At 40.5% G+C, this 23,089-nt stretch overlaps 2 protein-coding genes across 3 annotated transcripts in view; one reads left to right on the forward strand and one right to left on the reverse strand.

Annotated features, from left to right (window-relative positions):
• The window catches only part of DNAH7 (dynein axonemal heavy chain 7), a 505,238-nt gene extending 488,287 nt beyond the window's left edge, over positions 1 to 16,951 (forward strand). Inside the window, exon 64 of the mRNA XM_073647873.1 lies at positions 13,789 to 16,951. Within this exon, the coding sequence (XP_073503974.1) occupies positions 13,789 to 13,995 (207 nt within the window). The 3' untranslated portion in view covers positions 13,996 to 16,951. The remainder of the gene's footprint in view (positions 1 to 13,788) is intronic.
• The window catches only part of SLC39A10 (solute carrier family 39 member 10), a 47,348-nt gene continuing 38,327 nt past the window's right edge, over positions 14,069 to 23,089 (reverse strand). For both annotated transcript variants that reach the window (XM_073647874.1, XM_073647875.1), the window contains exon 10: positions 14,069 to 22,092. In XM_073647874.1, the coding sequence (XP_073503975.1) occupies positions 21,934 to 22,092 (159 nt within the window). In that variant the 3' untranslated portion in view covers positions 14,069 to 21,933. The remainder of the gene's footprint in view (positions 22,093 to 23,089) is intronic.

A 23,089-nucleotide genomic window follows, 5' to 3' on the forward strand; every position in this document is an offset into this window, starting at 1 on the left:
ATGATCCCAAAATATTCTTTAACTACATAAATAGTAAAAAACTAAAAAATGATAGTGATGGCCCCCTTAAAAATAGTCTGGGTGAAATGGTGGATGAGGATGAGGAAAAAGCCAATATGCTAAATGATTTTTTCTCAACAGTATTTACACAAGAAAATCGCATGACAGAAAACATGATTAGTGATGACAAAAATTCTCCATTAAATGTCATTTGCTCAACCCAGCAGGAAGTACAGCGGCATCTAAAAAATCAATAAAGTTGACAAATCCCCGGGCCCAGATGGGATACACCCGCGAGTACTGCAAGAATTAAGTAACATCATAGATAGATCATTATTTTTAATCTTTAAAGATTCCATAATAACAGGGTCTGTACCACAGGACTGGCGTATAGCAAATGTGGTGTCAATATTCAAAAAGGGGAGAAAAACCGAACTTGGAAATTATAGGCCAGTAAGCTTAACCTCTACTGTGGGTAAAATCCTGGAGGGTTTCCTAAAAGATGCTATACTAGAGTCTCTGAAGAAGAATAACCTTATGACCCAATATCAACATACGAACATACGGTTTACGAGGGGCCATTCCTGTCAGACTAATCTGATCAGCTTTTAGGAAGAGGTAAGTTCTGGACTGGACCAAGGAAATGCAGTGGATGTTGTGTATATGGACTTTTTAAAAGCTTTTGATACGGTTCCACACAAAAGGTTGATACATAAAATGAGAACAATGGGGATAGGGGAAAATATATGTATGTGGGTTAAGAACTGGCTCAGTGATAGGAAACAAAGGGTGGTTATTAATGGAACACACTCCGACTGGGTCTCAGTTAACAGTGGGGTACCACAGGGGTCAGTATTGGGCCCCCTTCTTTTTAACATATTTATTAATGACCTTGTAGGGGGCATACAGAGTAGTATTTCAATATTTGCAGTTGACACTAAACTCTGCAGGGTAATCAATACAGAGGAGGACAATTTTATATGACAGGAGGATCTATGTAAACTAGAAGCTTGGGCTGATAAATGGAAAATGAGCTTTAATGGGGATAAATGTAAGGTAATGCACTTGGGCAGAGGAAGTAAAATGTATAATTATAAGCTTAATTGTAAAACACTGGGCAAAACTGTAACTGAAAAAGACCTGGGTGTATTGGTGGACGACAAGCTCACGTTTGGTGGCAAGTGTCAGGCAACTGCTGCAAAGGCAAATAAAATAATGGGATGCATTAAAAGAGGCATAGATGCTCATGAGGAGAACATAATTTTACCTCTATACAAGTCACTAGTGCGACCACACTTAGAATACTGTGTACAGTTCTGGTCTCCGGTGTATAAGAAAGACATAGCTGAACTAGAGCGGGTGCAGAGAAGAGCGACCAAAGTTATTAGAGGACTGGGGGGTCTGCAATACCAAGACAGGTTATTACACTTGGGGTTATTTAGTTTGGAAAAACGAAGGCTTAGGGGTGATCTTATTACTATGTACAAGTATATGAGGGGACAGTACAAAGACCTTTCTACTGATCTTTTTACTCTGAGGCCTGAGACGGGGACAAGGGGTCATCTTCTACGTCTGGAGGAAAGAAGGTTTAATCATAATCACAGACGGGGATTCTTTACTGTAAGAGCAGTGAGACTATGGAACTCTCTGCTGCATGATGTTGTAATGAGTGATTCACTACTAAAATTTAAGAGGGGCATGGATGCGTTTCTTGAAAAGTATAATATTACAGGTTATATATACTTGATTCCTTGATAGGGTGTTGATCCAGGGAACTAGTCTGATTGTCGTATGGAGTCAGGAAGGAATTTTTTTCCCCAATGTGGAGGTTAGTGCTTGCCACATGTTTTTTTTGCCTTTGGATCAACATGTTAGGCTATGGATTGAACTTGATGGACTTAGTCTTCCTTCAACCTTAAAAACTATGTTACTATGTTACTAGTTAACTCCTTTAGTGAACACGGTAAAAAAAAAATAAGCAAAAAACTACGCTGTATCATCATATTGCCAAACAGAAAATGGAATAAAACGCGATCAAAAAGATGAATGTAAGTAAAAATGGTACCGCTGAAAACATCATCTTGTCCCGCAAAAAACAAGCTGCCATGCAGCTCCATCAGCTGAAAAATAAAAAAGTTATAGCTCTCAGAATAAAGCGATACAAAAAAATTATTTTTTCTATAAAATAGTTTTTATTGTGTAAAAGCTCCAATACATAAAAAAATATAAATGTAGTATCGCTGTAAACGTACTGACCCGAAGAACAAAGCTGCCTTATCAATTTTACCACACACAGAACGGCATAAAAAAAACAAAAAAATTCCTGAATTGTTGTTTTTTGTTTATTCTTCCTCCCAAAAATCGGAATAGAAAGCGATCAAAAAATGTCATTGCCCGAAAATGGTACCAACAAAAACTTCAACTCGTCCCACAAAAAACAAGCCCTTAGATGACTCTGTCAGCTGAAATATGGAAAAATGATTGCAAAAACTAGTCTTTGCAAAAAAAACAGCGTCATATAGTGTGTGACAGCTGCCAAACATAAAAACCCGATAAGAATCTGGTATCGCTGTAATCGCACCGACCCGAAAAATAAAGTCGTCTAATCACTTATACCGCACGAGGAACGGCGTAAAAGATAAACTCCTGGGCTAGGATTGTGATAGGGTTGTGCTAGGGTTAGGGTTGTGCTAGGGTTGGGGTTGTGTTAGGGATGTGGTTGTATTAGGGTTGAGGTTGTATTAGGGTTGAGATTTTTTCAAAAGTAAAGAAAAAAAAATGACGACGATATGGCGACCAATGTTGTGCGCAAGTGCTCGCTACTTGAGTTTGCATCGGGTGCTCGGGTATGCATTGAGTATCGTGGGTGTTCGAGTGACATGCTCGAGTCTCCGCCCCATATGTTTCGCTGTTGTACAGCCAAAAAATCCTCACGGGGATTGCCTGCCATGCATGAGTGATCCCCTCATGGTTTTTTTGGGTGTCTAACAACCGTGAAACATGTGGGGCAGGGACTCGAGCATGTCACTCGAGCACCCACAAAACATGGTGCATACCCAAGTACCCGATGCAAACTCAAGTACCGAGCACTTGCACTCAAGACTAATGACAACTTATTCAATATGATGACCTAATGTTATCAAATTCTGTGTCGTACCTTTGGGTTCAGAATATTCACTATACCCCTTGATAAAATCCTTGAGGGGTCTAGTTTCCAAAAGGGGGTCACTTGTGGGGGGTTTCCACTGTTTAGTCGCATCAGGGGCTATCCAAACATGACATGGCATCCGCTCTTGATACCAGCCAATTTTGTGTTCAAAAAGTCACACAGTGCTCCTTCCCTTCTGAACCCTACCGTGCGCCCAAACAGTGTATTTTCCCCACATATGGGGTATTGGTTTACTTAGGAGAAATTGCACAACAGTTTTTGGAGTCCATTTTCTCCTCTTACCCTTGTGAAAATAAAAAATTTGGGGCTAAAAGATAATTTTTGTGGAAAAAGTTTGATTCATTTATTTTCACGGCTGTACGTTATAAACTTCTGTGAAGCACCTGAGGGTTCAGGGTGATCATCACACATCTAGAAAAGGTCCTTGAGGGGTGTAGTTTCTAAAATTGGGTCAGTTGTGAGCGGTTTCCACTGTTTAGGCACATCAGGGGCTCCCCAAACGCGACATGGTGTCTGCTAATTATTCAAGCAAATTTACATTCAAAAAGTCAAATGGCGCTCCTTCCCTTCCGAACGCTGCCGTGCGCCCAAACAGCAGTTTTCTCCCACATATGTTGATCGGCTTACTCAGGAGATATTGCACAACACATTGCATGGTGCAATTTCTCCTGTTACCCTTATGAAAATGCAAAATTGGGGGCTGAAAAACATTTTTGTGGGAAAAATGTGAAAATTTTATTTTTACGGCTCAATGTTATAAACTTCTGTGACGCACCTGGGGGTTCGAGGTACTCACCACACATCTAGATAAGTTCCCTGAGGGGTCTAGTTTCCAAAATGGTTTCACTTGTAGGAGGATTCCACTGTTTAGGCACATCAGAGGCTCCCCAAACGCAACATGACGTCCGCTAATTATTCAAGCAAATTTTACATTCAAAAAGTCAAATGGCGCTCCTTCCCTTCTGAACCCTGCCGTGCTCCCAAACAGTGGTTTTCCCCCACAGATGGGGTATTGGCTGCTGAGGAGGAATCTAACAACAAATTTTAGGGTCCATTTTTTTCCTGTTACCAATGCGAAAGTAAAAAATTTGGGTCTAAAGTAACATTTTTGTGGAAAAAGTTAAATGGATTTTTTTTCTCTTCCACATGCCAAAAATTCCTGTGAAGCACCTGAAGGGTTAATAAACTTCTTGAATGTGGTTTTGAGCACCTTGAGGGGTGCACTTTTTAGAATGGTGTCACTTTTGGGTATTTTCTGTCATAAAGGCACCTCAAAGTCACTTCAAATGTGATGTGGTCCCTAAAAAATGGTTTTGTAAATTTTGTTGGAAAAGTGAGAAATCGCTGGTGAACTTTTAACCCTTATAACTTCCTAACAAAAGAAAATGTTGGTTCCAAAATTGTGCTGATGTAAAGTAGACATGTGAGAAATGTTATGTATTAACTATTTTTTGTGACATATCACTCTGATTTAAGGGCATGAAAATTCAAATTTTGAAAATTGCGAAATTTTCAAAATTTTAGCTAAATTTCCGATTTTTTTCCACAAATAAACGCAAGTCATATCGAAGAGATTTTACCACTATCATGAAGTACAATTTGTCATGAAAAAACATTCTCAGAATCCGTGGGATCCGTTGAAGCGTTTCCAGAGTTATTACCTCATGAAGTGACAGTGGTTAGAATTGTAAAAATTGGCCTGGTCATTAACGTGCAAACCACCTTCGGGGGCAAAGGGGTTAATTTGACACTGTTCTACTGATTGTAGAATAGTTTTCTTTTTTCTTATGTGCCCTTCCATTCCAATGTTATGCTCCCTGGTAATAGTGAAAATTTTACTTTCAACCAACTGGGTGTATACCACAGAATTTATTTGTCGCTGTGTTTTGATAAAGAAGTTATATTGTATGTATTTGCTTTAAAGGGAACTTTGTACCATTGGTACCGGGAGCATAACTTTGGAACAATAGGGTACATAAGAAATAGGGAAAACTCTTTCAGAATTAGTGGACACCACTTGGTGGAGGTAATCAGTTTAAAGGAAAAAAAATGCCAGTGAAAGGGCTTAATTTTAAGACTGTGTAAGGCCTCCTTCACATGTACGTGTAGCATCTATTTTCACACATACCGGAAATACGTATCTACACCCTATGAGGCTGCTCACATGTCTGCGATTTCACACGGACTGTGAGTCCGTGTGACCCACACGTAGACATGTCTGATTTTTACCGGCAACATGGATGATAAGGGACCATACGAGTCAATGGGTCGGTGTAAATACGTACAGCACACAAATAACATCCATGTGCCATCCATATGACACATACTGGAATGAAATGCATTTAAGAAATTACTGATTTTTATCTGTTTAAAGATGTGCAAAGATGATAAATAAATAGATAAGTAATAGATATCCATCAGATATATAATTTTACAACTTCACAACACATTGTAGACACCTCTCCATTACGAACACCATGGCTTCATGTCAACTGTGTTTTTGGACACTTAACAGCTGAAATCAACCCCGAGCCCCATTATCCTGATTGCCAATGCACCAGGGAAATCGGGAAGAACCAAGGCAAAGCGCAAGAATTGGCGCATCTAATGTGATGCTCCATGTTGAGACACGAGGGTCAGTGGGTGTTCTCATCCGCTGGCCTGGCTGTCTTTAAGAAAGACCCCACGGGCCAGGGCTCATCCCACTAAAGGCATCCAAGGCCAACTACCCCATCCAGTAGCACCCCGCTTTTGGCGGGCACCCACATAGAAGAGGTAGTGGCAACGCTTAGGAATCTGAGAGAGCACAGTGAGGTATGTGGACAGGAGACCGGATTGTCCCAACCTGGGTTCTCCAAACGCCTTTGTGGATTCAGTGATGGGCAGTGGAGCAAATCTGTATTCCACCAGCTGGAGCCATGGTCCCTGGGCTGATGTCCTGTAGAGTCTCTCTGGAAAACCTCCTTTTATATTCCACAGCTCTCATTCAAGTCATTCTCCCACAGGATTGGGGGAAGGTAATCCCTCATTGTTTAATTGTTCAATTAGCCAGCATATAGGTCCTCCAAGTTGTGCAAATTAGTCAACGGCCAGACTCACATGCAACAATGGCTCTTGTCCCTTGACCTACTGAACAAAGGAACAAATATGTCTGACATAATTCAGAATAATTCACTCCCGCACCAGTGGCCAGGGTGATGCTGTGTCGTCACATTCCTCCCCCTTCTTAATTCTCCCCGGAGACTACTGGATCCTGTCGTGGGTTGCTTTTGACGTGTCTGCCAGACATGATATGCTTCCAATCATCCTTCTCCACTTGTCGGGTACAGTTTGTCTGTATATCTTTCAGCACAGACACAGGTGTAAGAGGTTTCAAATTCATGAGAACTAACCTGTGTATCATCCAGTTTCCTCAAAGCATATTCCATGTCTTCCTTGCAAATAAACTCCACAATCCCCATTCCATCCTTGTGTACATCAGCATAGCAGACATCTCCAGCTTCTCTCATATGATCTTTCAGATCCTGCCAACTCCCCAATAGGGGAAGCTCCGAGACTATGTCTATATATTCAATACGCCGGGACGGGAGCCCGTTCCTCCCGCAGATTCCTCTATATCCACCCCCTGATCCTTGGTTTCACCTAGGAAACTCCAGACGTAACAGACAAGAACCAAACTCGTAACTATTGTGTCCAAACACAGTGTCCTCCGCATCCCATGAATCCTCGAAGCTGATGAAGGCGAACAGTGCGGCACTGCTAACCCCACGATTTTTCAGCTCGATGGCACGGATCCGCCCGTACCGACGGAAAAAATCCTCCAACTCCTTCTCTTGTATATCGGCCGATAAATTGCTCACATAAATGCACCCATCCCCAGAGCGCTGACACCTAGCCAGGGAGATGGTCACTTGGCGGCCTGGTAAGTGGAATACTGGGGGGACAATATCTGGGCTGACCAGGGCGATGGAAGACCCAGTGTTCCAAGTCCCTGGATGTCACAGACCTTGACTGGCTGCATATGGGGATGGAGGTTGGCTGGTGTAGGTTGGCCAACTCGCCGTAGAGTGTGGACAGGATAGATCACCCAGGGATAGCGTCCATCAGACTCTGCTGGTTCGTCCTCGCAGACGTTGACCAGCTGGGCCGGCAGAATGGGTCCAGGCATGGGGCCCTGGAAACAATCTTTGGCCTTGTGTGCAAGGCACTCACACATCTAACAGCGCCATGGGTTGGGCAAATCACATGTCCTCTTTGTAAAGCTTTGTCCTGGTGGGGTTTCTGCTGGGTAGCGGGATAATCCTGCTTGAGTGGCTGCTCAAATCTTTGGTTGAGAGGTCTCCCGGGATGAGTGGCTATAGACTTGTTGACCAATTGGGCTGCTTACTTTGGGGTGTCAGGCTTCCAGTTGGCTACCCACTCTCGTATTTCTGGGATCATTTCCTCCATAAGTTGCTTGAGCACGATCACATCCCGGAGGGCAGCAGTGGAATATGCAGCCTAACCATCGATCCAGCGGTTGTAGTTGACTGCCAAATTCTACATAATTGGCAAGACAACACCCGATACTTGGTGCGATATCTCTCAGGGGTGATCGTAAAATGGGCCAACAGCGTGTCCTTAACCGTCCCAAGGCCCAAGCACCCGGACAGCATCTTTAACTCCGCCAGTCAAGCTAGACTACAGGTATTTGGCCCAGTCAGCTGTGGGCACCTGGTGCATCCGCATGAGAGTTTCAAAGCTCTGCAGATGTTCATCAACCTCTACAGTAATGTTCAAAATAATAGCAGTCCAATATGACTAACCAGATTAATCACTGTTTTTAGAACAAATTATATTACCACATGTCAAACAATTTACCAGTTGGTGCAGTAGATTCTAAGAAAACCAACAGACTCCACATTCATGATCTGTATGTTTTTGAGTCTGTGTATTTGAATAATTAATTGAAAAGGGGGTGTGTTCAAAATAATAGCAGTGTGGAGTTCAGTTAGTAAGGTCAATCATTCTGTGAAGAAACAGGTGTGAATCAGGTGGCCCTTATTTAAGGGTGAAGCCAGCACATGTTGTACATGCATTTCTCCTTTAAAGCCTGAGAAATATGGGTCGTTCGAGACATTGTTCAGAAGAACAGCGTAGTTTGATTAACCCCTTTACCTCCAAGGGTGGTTTGCACGTTAATGACCGGGCCAATTTTTATAAATCTGACCAGTCACTTTGAGGTCGCTTCAACGGATCCCGCTGATTCTGAGACTATTTTTTTGTGACATATTGCACTTCATGATAGTGGTAAAATTTATTTGATATCACATCACGTTTATTTGTGAAAAAATCGTAAATTTGGTGAAAATTTTGCAGTTTTCAAAATTTAAATTTTTATGCCCTTAAATCAGAGAGATATGTCACACAAAATAGTTAATAAAAAACATTTCCCACATGTCTACTTTACATCAGCACAATTTTGGAACCAATTTTTTTTTTTTATTAGGGAGCTATAAGGGTTAAAAGTTGACCAGCGATTTCTCATTTTTACAACAAAATTTACAAAACCATTTTTTTAGGGACCGCATCACATTTGAAGTGATTTTGAGGGGCCTTTATGGCAGAAAATGCCCAAAAGTGACATCATTCTAAAAACTGCACACCTCAGGGTGCTCAAAACCACATTCAAGAAGCTTTATTAACCCTTCAGGTGCTTCACAGGAATTTTTGGAATGGGGAAGAAAAAAATGAACATTTAATTTTTTTCACAAAAATATTACTTTAGACCCCTATTCTTTTATTTTTGCAGTGGTAACAGGAAAAAATGGACCACAAAATTTGTACGTGGGGAAAAAACACTGTTTGGGCGCATGGCAGGGCTCAGAAGGGAAGGAGCGCCATTTGACTTTTTGAATGTAAAATTTGCTTGAATAATTAACGGACGCCATGTTGCGTTTGGAGAGCCCCTGATGTGCCTTAACAGTGGAAACCCCACACAACTGACACCATTTTGGAAACTAGACCCCTCAGGGAACTTATCCAGATGTGTGGTGAGCACCTTGAACCCCCAGGTGCTTCACAGAAGTTTATAACATGGAGCCGTGAAAATAAAATTTTCATATTTTTCCCACAAAAATGTTTTTTAGCCCACAGTTTTGCATTTTCATAAGGGTAACAGGAGAAATTACACCATGCAACTTGTTGTGCAATCTCTCCTGAATACGCCGATACCCCATATGTGGGAAAAATACACTGTTTGGGCGCACGGCAGAGTTCAGAAGGGAAGGAGAACTGTGTGACTTTTTGAGCGCAAAATTGTCTGGAATCAAGAGCAGACGCCATGTCGCATTTCGGGAGCCCCTGATGTGCGTAAATAGTGGAAACTCCCCATAATTGACTCCATTTTGGAAACTACACCCCTCAAGGATTTTATCAAGGGGTATAGTGTACATTTTGAACCCAGAGGTACAACAGAATTTGATAACATTAGGTCATCATATTGAATAAGTTGTCATTAGTCGTGAGCGCAAGTGCTCGCCACTTGAGTTTGCATCGGCTACTCAAGTATGCACCATGTATCATGGGTGCTCGAGTGACATGTTAGAGTCCCCGCCCCGCATGTTTCACGGTTGTTAGACACCCAAAAAAAACATGCGGGGATCGATCGTGCATGGCAGGTGATCCCAGCAACGTTTTTTTTGGCCGCGAAGCATATGGGGCAGAGACTCGAGCATGTCACTCGAACACCTGCAATACTCAGTGCATACCCGAGCACCTGATGCAAACTCAAGTAGTGAGCACTTGCGCTCAACACTGGTCGCCATATCGTCATAATTTTTTTTAATTTTGAAATTCCAACCCTAGCCCCAACCCCAACCCTAACCCTAGCTCAACCCTAACCCTAACCCCAATACAAACCTAACCCTAGCACAAGCCTAACCCCAAGAGTTTATTTTTTTACGCCGTTCCTCATGTGGTGTAAGTTATTAGACGACTTTATTCTTCGGTTCGGTGCGATTACAGCGATACTAAAGTCATATCGGGTTTTTATGATTTACAGCTGTCACACACTAAAAGACGCTTTTTTTTTTTTTTTTTTTTTAACAAAGAATAGTTTTTGCATCGCCATATTTTGAGAGCTATAATTTTTCCATATGTTGGCCAACAGTCATGTGACGACTTGGTTTTTGCGGGACAAGTTGACGTTTTTATTGGTAACATTTTCGGGAATGTGACATTTTTTGATCGCTTTGTATTTCGATTTTTGGGAGGTAGAATAAACAAAAACCAGCAATTCTGGAATTGTTTTTTTTTATGCCATTCCGCGCGTGGTAAAATTGATAAGGCAGCTTTATTCTTCGGGTCAGTACGCTTACAGTGATACCGCATTTATATCTTTTTATGTTTTGGCGCTTTTTTTTGCATCGCTTTATTCTGAGAGCTATAACTTTTTTATTTTTCGGATGATGGAGCTGTATGGCGGCTTGTTTTTTGTGGGACAAGATGACGTTTTCAGGGGTACCATTATTATTTACATTCATCTTTTTGATAGTGTGTTATTCCATTTTTTGTTTGGCGGTATGATGATAAAGCATTGTTTTTTGCTTCGTTTTTTATTTTATTTACCGTGTTCACTAAAGGGGTTAACTAGTGGGACAGTTTTATAGGTCAGGTCGTTCCGGACGCGACAATACTAAATATGTGTACTTTTATTGTTTTTTTTTCCTAATAAATAAATATTATGGGAACAATATATTTTTATTTTTTGGGGTTTATTTTTTTCATTTTAAAAAAAATATTTTTACAATATTTTTTTTACTTTCCTACCTTTTTTTTTTTTTTTTTACTTTTACACTATGTCCCACTATGGGACTTTCACTTTTTGCAGCCTGACCGGCTGCATAGCATAGAGAGCAGCAGCTCCCTATGCCCTGCAGCCTGTCAGCGCTGCACACAGGGGAGACATTACTTTGGTCATGCACTGCGCATGACCAAAGTAATTTCCTGCCTCCTAGTGACCCGGATGTTGTCATGACGACATCAGGTCGTCATGACAACATCCGGAAGCCGCCGTAGACATCGCTGTAGGCTGGGAGAGTAGGTATCATGTTTACCTCCCTCCTTGCCCCCGCAATGCTGCGATCCAACTTCGATCGCAGTATTGCGGGGGTTAATGTGCTGAGAACGGCGCTTCCTGCACATAGCACCGGGTGTCAGCTGTGACAGTCAACTGACACCCGGCGGCGAACGCCCCACACCGGTTGTGTGCGGGCGCGATCGCCGCATGCGTAATAGTATGTAGCTGGTCCATAAGTCCAAGGGCGCAGCTACGTACTATTACTGACCTGGTAAGAAAGGGGTTAAAAAGTTGGAGAGGGTAAAACTTACAAAGAAGTGCAGACACTGATAGGCTGTTCAATGCTTTAAAATGAAAAGCAAAACCAGAGCGAAGTGGAAGAAAACGGAAGACTACCATTCAAGTGGATTGAAAAATAGCCAGAATGGCAATGGCTCAGCCAATGATCAGCTCTGGGATGATCAAAGACCGTCTCAAGTTACCTGTGAGTACTATGACAATTAGAAGACACCTGTGTCAAGCTAATCTCTTAACAAGAAGTCCTCGCAAAGTCCCACTGATTAGAGCTTCTGCGACTCCATGGCACCCAGGGCCAACTACCGCTTTTGGCGGGCACCCACGGAAGAGGTAGTGGCAACGCTTAGGAAAGCTGACCGAGCACCGTGAGGTATGTGGCCAGGAGACCTGATTATCCCAACCTGGGTTCTCCAAACGTCTTTGTGGGTTCAGTGATAGGCAGTGGAGCAGATCTGTATTCCACCAGCTGGAGCCATGGTCCTTGGGCTGATGTCCTGTAGAGTCTCTCTGGAAAGCACCTTTTTATATTCCACAACTCTGATTCAAGGCATTTTCCCACAGGATTGGGGGAAGGTGGTGGAAGTAATCCCTCATTGTTTGATTGTTCAATTAGACTGCATATTTGTCCTTCAAGTTGTGAAAACGAGTACACTGCAAGGGACCGATACTATAATCAGCAGGCATTCCACAACTTAACATACTTCAAAGATCAATGGACAGACTCACATGAAACAATGGCTCATGTCTCTTGACATCCTGAACAAAAGAACAGTATGTGGCATAATTAAAAATAATTCACCCCCGCACCAGTGGCCAGTGACGTTGTGTCGTCACACTCCACTTCTGGAGTGGCTGTGGGCTGATATTTTTAGGCTAGGAAGGACCCAATAACCATGGCCCTTCCCAGCCTGATAATATCAGCTCACAGTTGTCTGCTTTAGCTTTGCTGAATACAAGAAATGGTGGGGACCCCACAGTTTTTTTTTCAATAAGTTCCATGTGCAAGGCATAAAGGGTGCAATTTTATATTATGTTGGGGTGTTGTGCAATTATAACTCTGCCGGATACCTATCTATCTTTATCTAATAGCATTCAGTGCTAAAAACGCTTGAAAACGCAGATGAAAAAACACATCAAAAATGTGTGTATTGTATGCTGTATTTTTACTGCCAAGAGATGCAGAAATTTCTGCATTCAGATACTCAACGTGTGCACATACCTTAACGCCACACCACTGCTGGACCTAAAAGGAGATTCACCAATGAGCTTGCAAGACCTCAACATTGAAATTGCAGTCCAAAGAAGGAAAAAATGGAAGCTACATTTTTTTTTACATTGCAGAATTTTCCCCTCACTTACAAGCCTTGGCAGCTATCAATAAGGTTATTAATGGTTGCCTGAGGACTGTTCTGCCATGCTGAATGCACTTCGGGAAGTAAACCATCGATATCTGCTGCTGGAAGCTCCCTTTGCAATTGCTGATCATTGACGTCCCAGCAACGTCAATGTGCGATGAGACAAGACCGGAGATAACACAAGATAGGCCACGCAGACTGCTCACAGTAGCACAACCAATATGCAGTATGGAGTTAACGTGTTGAAAAATTGGTCCTGGAACACTTACAAAATTGATTTGGTACGGCCATTTCGCCAAAGAAGAATGGGGGGGTGGAGATGGATGGAAACCAAGCAGGGTGTATTTAAGTTATTGGCCCCGCTGTGAAGTACCAAGTGAAGGTACTTAGTTTGAGTAGTCGTTCTGTGCTGACAGAGTCCCTTTAAGAACTTACGTAATGTGTATCATGGTGGAAGCAGCAGAATCACTGTGGGGGTGGGGGGTGGTGCTGTAATTTGTCAGTTATAGAAACCACCTACATAGGCCAATATCTCACCTGTCCTCCTTGCTGTAACACGTAACTGAAGTGTCTCCCCACAATCAGTGTCCTATTATGGAAATTGAACAGCTTGCCCCTACAATTACCATACCATATCTCCAGACATTTATCATTTCATACTTTGCATGACACTTGCTACAGTATGAAAACATACTGTGAACATTCAAGTAAAAGGTCATACTTTAAAGGTTTACTCCACTCTGGGGGATTTAACTCACTGATTTTTGGAATAAAAACCTTTTTTTCACCATAAAATACTACCTTCATGTTGCTATATTTCATCTTTATTATAGAAAATATTCAAACATGAATTGATCATATTTACACAAGAAAGGACAAAATTTAACTCAACTCTTCTTGTTTTTCAGATGTGGCTTAAACCCTGTAAGAGGTCAGAAATCCCACAAAGACCAAGTTATCTTGCACCAGTTTACAAGACCAGTGAAAGAAGAGGGACATTATCCACTACTGGTCATTCAACCAATTTTGTTGTTGCAATGACCCTTCTATCGGACAAACCTCAGGAACACTGGATTGGACGAGGGGTTGCATTGCTGTGCCAGCTTAACTCTTAAAATATAGAATTTCAGTAACAATGTTACTTACCGGTTTTAAACTTTGAAACATTAAAATGTTACAGAAACAAAATTATTTAAGACACTTTATTAGACATTTTTGTGCACATGAACAGCATGAATTTTAAGTATACAATTATAAACATTGTGACATTTTCCATGACACAATCCGATTTCCAGAGGTAAATCGCTTTAAATCAGACTTTGAAGACAACAGACTTATTCACAATGAAATGTATTGACCGCATTAGCATTTCTTTAGTGACTTAATTACAGATCGGGTGCAATGTAAGGTACACTTTCCACTTTGTCACACAGTGACAACATTGTATTACAGGCAGCATTAATGACCTCCACATAATTGATGTTTTAACCTTAAGGGGATATTGTAGCATAAATTGCATAATCCACATGTCTATTTATGATGATGATTAAGTAGTAGCTGAGTTCCCAGGAAACTAAGGCAACAGATGAAAATAGAGAAATGTAAGCATTGCAACACAAAAGGACAAATCAATTCAAATTTGTAGGAAAAATATTGCATTTATTTTCAAACAATGGAAACACCCTGTCGAATAAAACGCTGTCGCTGGCCATGTTGGGTGAAAGAGGACATGAAAATAGGAGATTGGCCCACTAGTGCGCAATACCTCAGCGTGCAAGCCGGGAAACATCAATGACTCTGCTTACCTCCCGACCGATATGGAAGTCAGCAGAGCCAGACTACTCGTTTAGAATATTTATTAAAGACTTTGTGGAGGATTTGCATATTAAAATATCAGCCTTTATAGGTGATACTGAACGGTGTAAAGTAACTAACAGACGAGGTCAGTATTAGGCTACAAAACAACACAAAATCTCAGAGATTTACCAACGACAAATGTGAGGCTATGGCGGGTGGGAAGAAAAAGTACAAAGAATCTATTGACAGAGAAACTTAACTGAAGCCTCCAGTGTTTTATTCTTCAACCACCAGTGTCAGGCAGCTGCTGCCAAATAGAAATACACCAAAAAGCGGCATTGATGTACATTACCAGAACCTAGTGCTACCACTTTACCTATCTCGTCAGACTAAACATTTGACATAAATTACACCATATTGAATAACTGAGTCATAACTCCAAAAGTACACACATTAACTCCTCTTACTCCATATATATCAAATGTCACACTATAAGGAGAAATTAGGCACAAATTATGCCAGCACAACTTTTTGAGCATGTTCGTATACTTCTCAATGTCAGATAAGAGTCAGAGACCAATGTACCAAATGCTTTTTTTTTCCCGCAAAATGGCAATTTTTATGTTAATTGGTAAACTCCCTATTGTTAAGATAAGAATGGGTGACCTGGGTGTCAAAGGTCACAATTCAAGTTTTGCACAAATTTTGACTTTTTAGGCATGTTAAGAATATTTGCAACATAAATGTATTTGTTCCTTGTCTGTTTTTAAGATATGCAATTTTTTTGGTGATTTTTTTATGTAGAAATGCATTCAGAAATATGTTGCACTTCACACCAAAAAAAGTTAACCACACCTCCCTTTTCTTGTAATTTGTATATTTTGTCGTGGGTACTAAAATTGGTTTAAGACTTTGCAAGGTTTAACTTGGGCAACAATATTGTAATTTGTACAAATACTGTGCCTTGAAAAAGTATTCATACCCCGTGAACTTTTCCACATTTTACCACGTTACACCTACAAACTTAAATGTATTTTACTAGGATTTTGTGTGAGATACCAATATAAAGTAGCAAGCATTTGTGAATTATAAAGGAAAGGATACATTGTTTTCTAAATATTTTAAAAATATAAATTATGAAATTGTGACATCCATTTTTATTCGGTTCCCAAGGCAATACTTTGTAGGACCACGTATCGCTGCAAGTCTTTTGGAGTATGTCTCCACCAGCTTTGCACATCTAGGAAATGTTGGCCCATTCTTTGCAAACTGGCTCCAGCTCAATGAGATTGGATGGAGGCGTCTGAACAGCAATTTAAGCCTTACCACAAATTTTCAAATGGGATTTAGGTCTGGACTGTGACTGGGCCATTCACACACATTAATTTGCTTTGAATGAAACCCTTCCATTGTAGCTCTGTCAGTATGTTTATTGTTGTTGTCCTGCTGGAAGGTGAACCTACGCCCCAGTCTCAAGTCTTTTGCAGCCTCTAACAGGTTTTCCCTCAGGATTGCCCAGTATTTAGCTCTATTTTCCCATCAACTCTGAACAGCTTCCCTGTCCATGCTGAAAAAAAAATATTCCCACAGCATGATGCTGCCACCACCATGTTTGAAGGTGGGGCGTTTTTTTTTCAGGGTGATGGGTAGGGTTAGTTTTCCGTGCCACCAGGGTTGTGGAGTCGGTAAGCCAAACCTCAGACTCCTCAATTTCCATGACACAGACTCCAACTCCGACTCCCTCATACATGGCTCATGTTTAAGTGATAAATTTACTGTAGAACAGATTCATCTCAGCTAAAAGTCAAGACCCTTAGATCAGGAATAGGACAGACATTTATAGGACATTTCATAACTTTTGCTTAGGATGTCAATTTAGATGGACGATCATGTCTTGGTAGCTTTGCAGTTGTGCGATGCTTCTTCCATTTTTGGTTGATGGATTGAACAGTGTGCTCCGTGAGATATATAGATATCCTGACCCTGCTTTACTCTTCTCGTGTGTTCCGTGGTTTTCATGTTTGATCCCTAATGTTTTCCAACAAGCTTCTAAGGCCGGAGCTGTAGTTATACTGAGAATAAATCACACACTGGTGGACCTAATTTACCAATTAAAGTGACTTCCGAATGCAATTGGTCAATCAGGATTTTATTTAGGAGTCTCAGACTACAGGGGTTAAATACAAATGCCCATCACAATTTTCAGATTTATATTTTTTAAATAGTTAGAAAAACCATGTATCCATTTCCTTTACACTTTTCAAATACTTGCTACTTTGTGTTGGTAAATCACATAAAATCCCTCAAAAATAAATTTAAGTTTGTGGGTGTAACATGGAAAAAAATGTGGAAAAGTTCACAAGGTATAGATACTTTTTCAAGGCACAGTATTTCGCCTGAGACGCAATAAGTGTCCTCCTGTGCAGTTTGCCAGACAACTAAATAAATAAGTGGGATGGCTAGAAAACCGTATCAAGAAAAATCATCAAAATCAGGTTTATTTAGTTTACAACTGAAAGGTGACTTAATTTGTATGTATAACTAAATCAAAAGGGCAATACAGAGAAGGCCTTCATGATCAATTTATGCCCAATAAAATAATAACAAAGCATCCTCTACATCTAAGAAAGATGGTGTCTAAACATAAAAAAAAAAAATTGTCTTTTAAGACCAAGGAGCCTAAGGAACTCTGTATTAGAGGAAACGGTCATAAGTTTTACAGGGGCTGTCCACTACCCCAACCAAATATAATAATTTGACTCGCCTGGCATTTCCCCCATTAAAAATAAATATAAAAAAAAAATTGGTATTTCCACACCCGTTCAGTCTGATCAAAATATAAAAACTAAGTTAACCCAATTGGTAAATGCAATAAGAAAAAAAAAATTAAGTGTCAAAATCATAGTTTTCCAGTCACCACACCTACCTAATCATATACAATAAAAAGCCATCAAAATGTCTGATAGATTCCAAAATGGTATCTAAGAAAATGTCAGCTCACCATGCAAAACAAGCCCTCACCCAGCTACACGGATGGAACAGTTACAACTTTATGGGTATCGGAAAATGCAAACTTCAGATTTACAGCAGGCACATGGACATCAAAAATCCGTAAACTACATTGATATATAGGCGAGTCTTGTGAGGATGTAGTGCACATGGAAGGGAGAAGCTGAGCTGTCCCCATCACATTATTATTTATGGTAGATTGTGTTACTTACTGCCAGCTTTATAGTAGAGGTGTTACCTACGTAATCCTGCCTGGGATGATCGCAGCGTTGTACTCTCTAGAAAGTTTGATGCGATGTTTCGAAGGTATACTTTGTAATTATTCTCCCCATTATACCACTTTACAGGCATAAGTTACTAATATGGTCTTTAAAATTGATGGCCTAAGCAAAGAAACAATCAAGAGATGCACAAACATGACCTCTCCATTCCTGCTGAACCTGTGCTTAATTCTCAGGATCTCCGTCTGTAAAGACCTTCTATCCTGCATGACTAGCTGACGGGGACATGAGAAGAGGCTGAAACTACTGTGTACCTGCCCCGGACAACTCAGATTCACTTTTCTGATTTCCGTCAGGTAGTTTACAGCCCATTACCCTCAAACCTCTGATTAGCAAAAAAAAAATTAATTTGAGTATAAGCTTATGATCAGTAAAACATTTGTTACTTTTGGTTTCATAAGTGTTTTTTTTTTCCTTTCTTAGAATCAGTATCAGCAATGCCTCCAATAATGTGACAATACCAATAAAGCATGAAGGGTTTTTTGTTGTGTTTTAATATACAAACTTAGAAAATGTTAACAAGTATACAAAATTATTCTGGAGTGTAGAAAGTAACATGAGATTTCAGATTTACAATAAAGAGTTAACATCAGATGAGCGCAATCAAAGAAACAAAAGCAAGTACATGTTCCGCTACAAAAGTCAGAGAATCACATTGGTGAGTACTAACCTAAATGTATTAGTGAAGATCATTATTCATCTATGAAAGCAGAAAACCTAAACTACAAACCTACAGAAGAATGCTAGGGGCCTGTTCACAGTGCGGCTCTTAAATCCTCTACAATATGCACAAGAGCTAGAAATCTAGAATGCTTGCAGCAGTAGAATAACCTTTCATGTGCTCACATTAGACAAAGCTGTAGACCCCACTCATCACATGGAAGCTGCTGAACTCTCTGCTCCACATACCCAGAGATACTGGTAGAATTTCCTACAGCATTCATTTAAACCAATTTTCCACATTAGTAAACTTAAATAGCTGTTTCAGTATCACTATCCATAATATGAGAGGCCAATCTTCAGGCTCTAGAAGTTTCTTTGATGCCAGTTCTATATTGTAAGCAGTGGGGGAGGCGACATGAAAAAATGAGTACTCTTTGCTCTTCAGATGTCCATGACAAAGGTAGAATTCAATAATGAAAGGCATTTGCTTTTATAGGAAAACATCAGAGGTCCCTCCACACCTCAGTAAAGACTATCGAAGCACCCTCACACGGCATAAGGAACAGCACAATCCCACAGAATCTGGGAATATAATTGGCCAGTTTTTTTCTTGGCCTGTGACTCATCTTAATATATGCCTAATTATATGACTTAATAACAGCACCATCACTGAACAAAATGTGTTATGTTAATGGAAAACACTAGAAGGCAACACATGAAATAAGTACATTCAGTTAAGGCCAATAAGACCGATTTATTGAAAACTTGGCACTAAAAACTAGAAAATGAATTCGGTCACATGAAATCATTTATCAGGAGCATTTCACCAATCCAACACTATTACATGTTGTACCAGTTAGTCTACGTTCACAGGCAACAGGTTTACTGCAGAAATTTCCGCAAGTGAGAAAGGAGTTGTGTACATTGGAGTTTGGATTTCTGCAAACAACATTCCCGAGGAATTGGACAGGAGCAGAAATTCCTGCAACAAATCTTCTACATAAATCCTTGAAGCGGTTCTCGGTGCAGCCCCTACACATATCCTCCAAATGATCTAGCGCCACAAGAGAGACATGGCGAGTCCTATGTAAACTACAAATGATAGGAGATTCATCAGTTTTTTTTAATGAAAGCTTGATCATATCCCACCATTCCAGCTTTATGCACATCTTAACAGATGTAGAAAAAAAAGTAGTTTATTATCCAATGGAAAGTAAAAGGAACAAAGTTAGGCATATAAAGGTTTAGCAACCAGTGAGATTCAAGTCTATCATGTTCACTTTCCAGCTTCTTTAACTCGGGTTCTCTCCACATCTGTGTCACACACGTAGTTCAGCATTTCTTTTTCATCGCATATTCCTACAAACTTTGAGAAACCGAACAGACCATCATAAGTCAGAGGGGTCATTGGGATCCATCAGGTGCCGATAGTGTTCATTATACAATTGATCTCGCAGCATCTTGTGGCTTCTCTTCAATATTGTTACCATAATCTTAGGCACTGTTGCTCTATCAATAATTCCAGTTGTAGATGCTACATTGGGGGCTTGCTTAACCAACAGCTTTATTAAGTAAGACAGCACACGCTTCTGCTGTGCTCAACATGATGTTATTGCAGCAGTTTCTAGAAGGACTTTCTCATTTCTATTCTGTATTGTTGACTCATCACAAGTTGGTCCAGATCTTCACTTTATTCAATATGATTCACATCTGTAGGGTTCTGAACAAAACATTCATTACCATACACAAATTATAAAAGTTTCAGTCCCAAGTCCTTCATAAAACATAGGTTCAGCTTTGCTAAATGCGTTGGTTGCTTAGGTAGTGTGAGATTGAGTGGCTGTCAGATCTCTGGCTCCGCTAATCTCTGCACAAAACAGGACACTGCATTTCCTCACACAGCGGAAAGTGCTGCTGGCCCGTTGGACGTTAAATGGATTTACTAACATCCCCAAAGTTTGAAAAGGTAATGCATCTGAAAATAGGCTAGAATGTCTGGCTACAAGCCACATTGCAGGCTGTCCCAGTGGTCCCCACCAGCTCAGAAAGTGATAACACCCTGTTCTATGGTCACCTGGCTGCTGCAGGAGGGTGACTGAACATATGCCATTGGATGTGCCAGGACCGGAAATTATTGTGGTCAGTTTTTAAGTTATTTGACCACTGAGGCGTCTGATTGGCAGCAGTGGTTAGGTCACTGGAATGGCAGTTTTCTTAGATCGCTATATCCAATTACAGGCCTAAGAACAGGATGTCATTGCTGCCTTGGTAGAGACCACTGGAGCAACAATTGCTCCTTTATTTTGTAAGCACATGCCATTACAAGGGTTTTTGGAAGCAAACAAATAAGTTTAATGTTTGACACTATGTACGACTATGCCACCAGAATACACAGGTTTGCTGAACCCTGGGGAATCTTGTAGCAGGAGCATGACAGGAAAAGAAATTGTACACTTGTATGTTACCATGCATGATGTGAACAACATACTGAGACACAGCAGCAGGAAAAATACGCCCTTTAGAACTTTAAAAAGAAATCCAATTAGTACATCTTTTATCATGAAATTATAAAATTCTACATTAGCAAGTCATTTATATACTATAGCGCATGGAAACATTAATAGCTGAATGCACTGGGCTGATCCTGCAGTCCAAGTGTGCTGGCAAACAGAGGCACAACTTCCATGGAAGCTGAGGTCTTGGTGTGGTGCCATTATGCAGCAGATTACAAACAATACTTGCAAACATTTATTTTATTTCACTTGAAAATATTTCCAGCATGAAGAAAACAATTCAGCTCCTGAAAAATCACAAGAACATGAAGCTGAAGAACTGGTAGGATGTAAACACGGAACACTATGTACTCGTCAAGTAAATGGTTTCCAGAGATCTCCCGATGTGAGCAGAATACGTCTGAATGGTTTTAGTACTACAAGGACTTGGAATGCAAGCAAGCTGGAAAAAGAAGTCCCTGGACGTCATTCCACCTCTAACTCCAAAGAAAAGTGATGAAACATCTTTCTGGAAAACGCAGAACCTGTGAAAATGTTATTATCCGTGTGTGAACAGACCGTACATTTACCAACACTCAGATACACAGTGTAAGAAGCAGCGAGTTCAAGTGTCACAGAACACGAATCACAGTGATGATGTCCTCATGAATTCTTTGTGGGACTGTAGCGATGGTAAAGCACTTTACAATGCATTTTTGGAATTTCTTTTACAGCTTTTGCTTGCATCATTTATTACATAGAGCGCGAGCGAACAAACACAGACTTTATACCTGGACCACAGAGAGTACCATTAGAAGTGCAAGTCAAATACTATTTTATCTTCAAATAGGGCAATGACCAGCATTATGGCAAAACCAAGAAGAAGTCCTAAATTCTGCAGGATGAATTGTCCTACTGGGCAGTAGCCATGTTCTTCATTCTCACCATCCCCATGTAGCATTTCTGGGAGCTAAGAATTGAACAGATAAAAATATGAATTTAAATTAAGAATGTAAAAGGATATAGATAAAGCCAATGAAAATGCTGAAATTCCACATTTCTGCAAAACAAACAGCCATTGTATATGTTTTTATGAGGTCCAGACATCTTAGAATATCATGGCAGCTAATAGTACAGATAAAAGTCTTGCCCCATAATAGTTTATAATTTACCCACAAGACAGGTGATAAGTGTACTTGTACTCTCCCCAATCCGGAGAACCGCTGCTCCAATCATACAGGGGACCTCAGCAATTATACATTTATCATTAACCCACACTCTGCAGGAGGAAAGTAAACCATCTGTGCAACTTCTAAAAGGGGCATTCTGAGGTTATTACATTGCTTTAATTAACATGAAAATATTCAAGTTTCAATTGACTTGCTTTTTCTATCAGCCGTCATTCACCTGCAATGAGCTTTTATCATACATGGTGTGCAGCTAGTTTCCACCACAATCGCCTGCCCAGACCCTGTGAGAGTGCACTGTAATTACATTCCAAGAGCTGGTCATTTCCCTTCAGCCCATTGATTTCTATACAGCAGCTCTCGGCTCCTAACAAGCTACCGTTATAAATCTTTCAAAAATCACCAGCCGACAGGTTATAAAGCAGGTCTCCTAATAACAGCTCTTATTGTCCGGAACCATGCGCTTATTTAAATGCCCCGTTATCTCTATGTGGCAATACAACAGCAGTGTAGACTCCTAACAAATAAATAGCAGTACCTAAAATATTGCCATATACAGAGCATTTTGAAACTATCAAGCCCACAAAACATGGTCACCCTTTGATGCCTTATTTACTAAAATTCTGGTGGGGTCCTAATGTTTAGACCTATATATTTATTTCATTTATCCCCACCTTACTTCAAATGCTTTCTTCTGACCCACTTACCAGCGCACAGACCAGTTTAGGCTACCAATAAGCATGATTGCACATGAGCATTCCTCTCCTGAGAATTAAGGAG

The sequence above is a fragment of the Phyllobates terribilis genome, unplaced genomic scaffold, assembly GCF_046119375.1.
Source record: "Phyllobates terribilis strain yellow unplaced genomic scaffold, ASM4611937v1 Scaffold_9__5_contigs__length_417890890, whole genome shotgun sequence".
NCBI classification, from domain to species: domain Eukaryota; kingdom Metazoa; phylum Chordata; class Amphibia; order Anura; family Dendrobatidae; genus Phyllobates; species Phyllobates terribilis.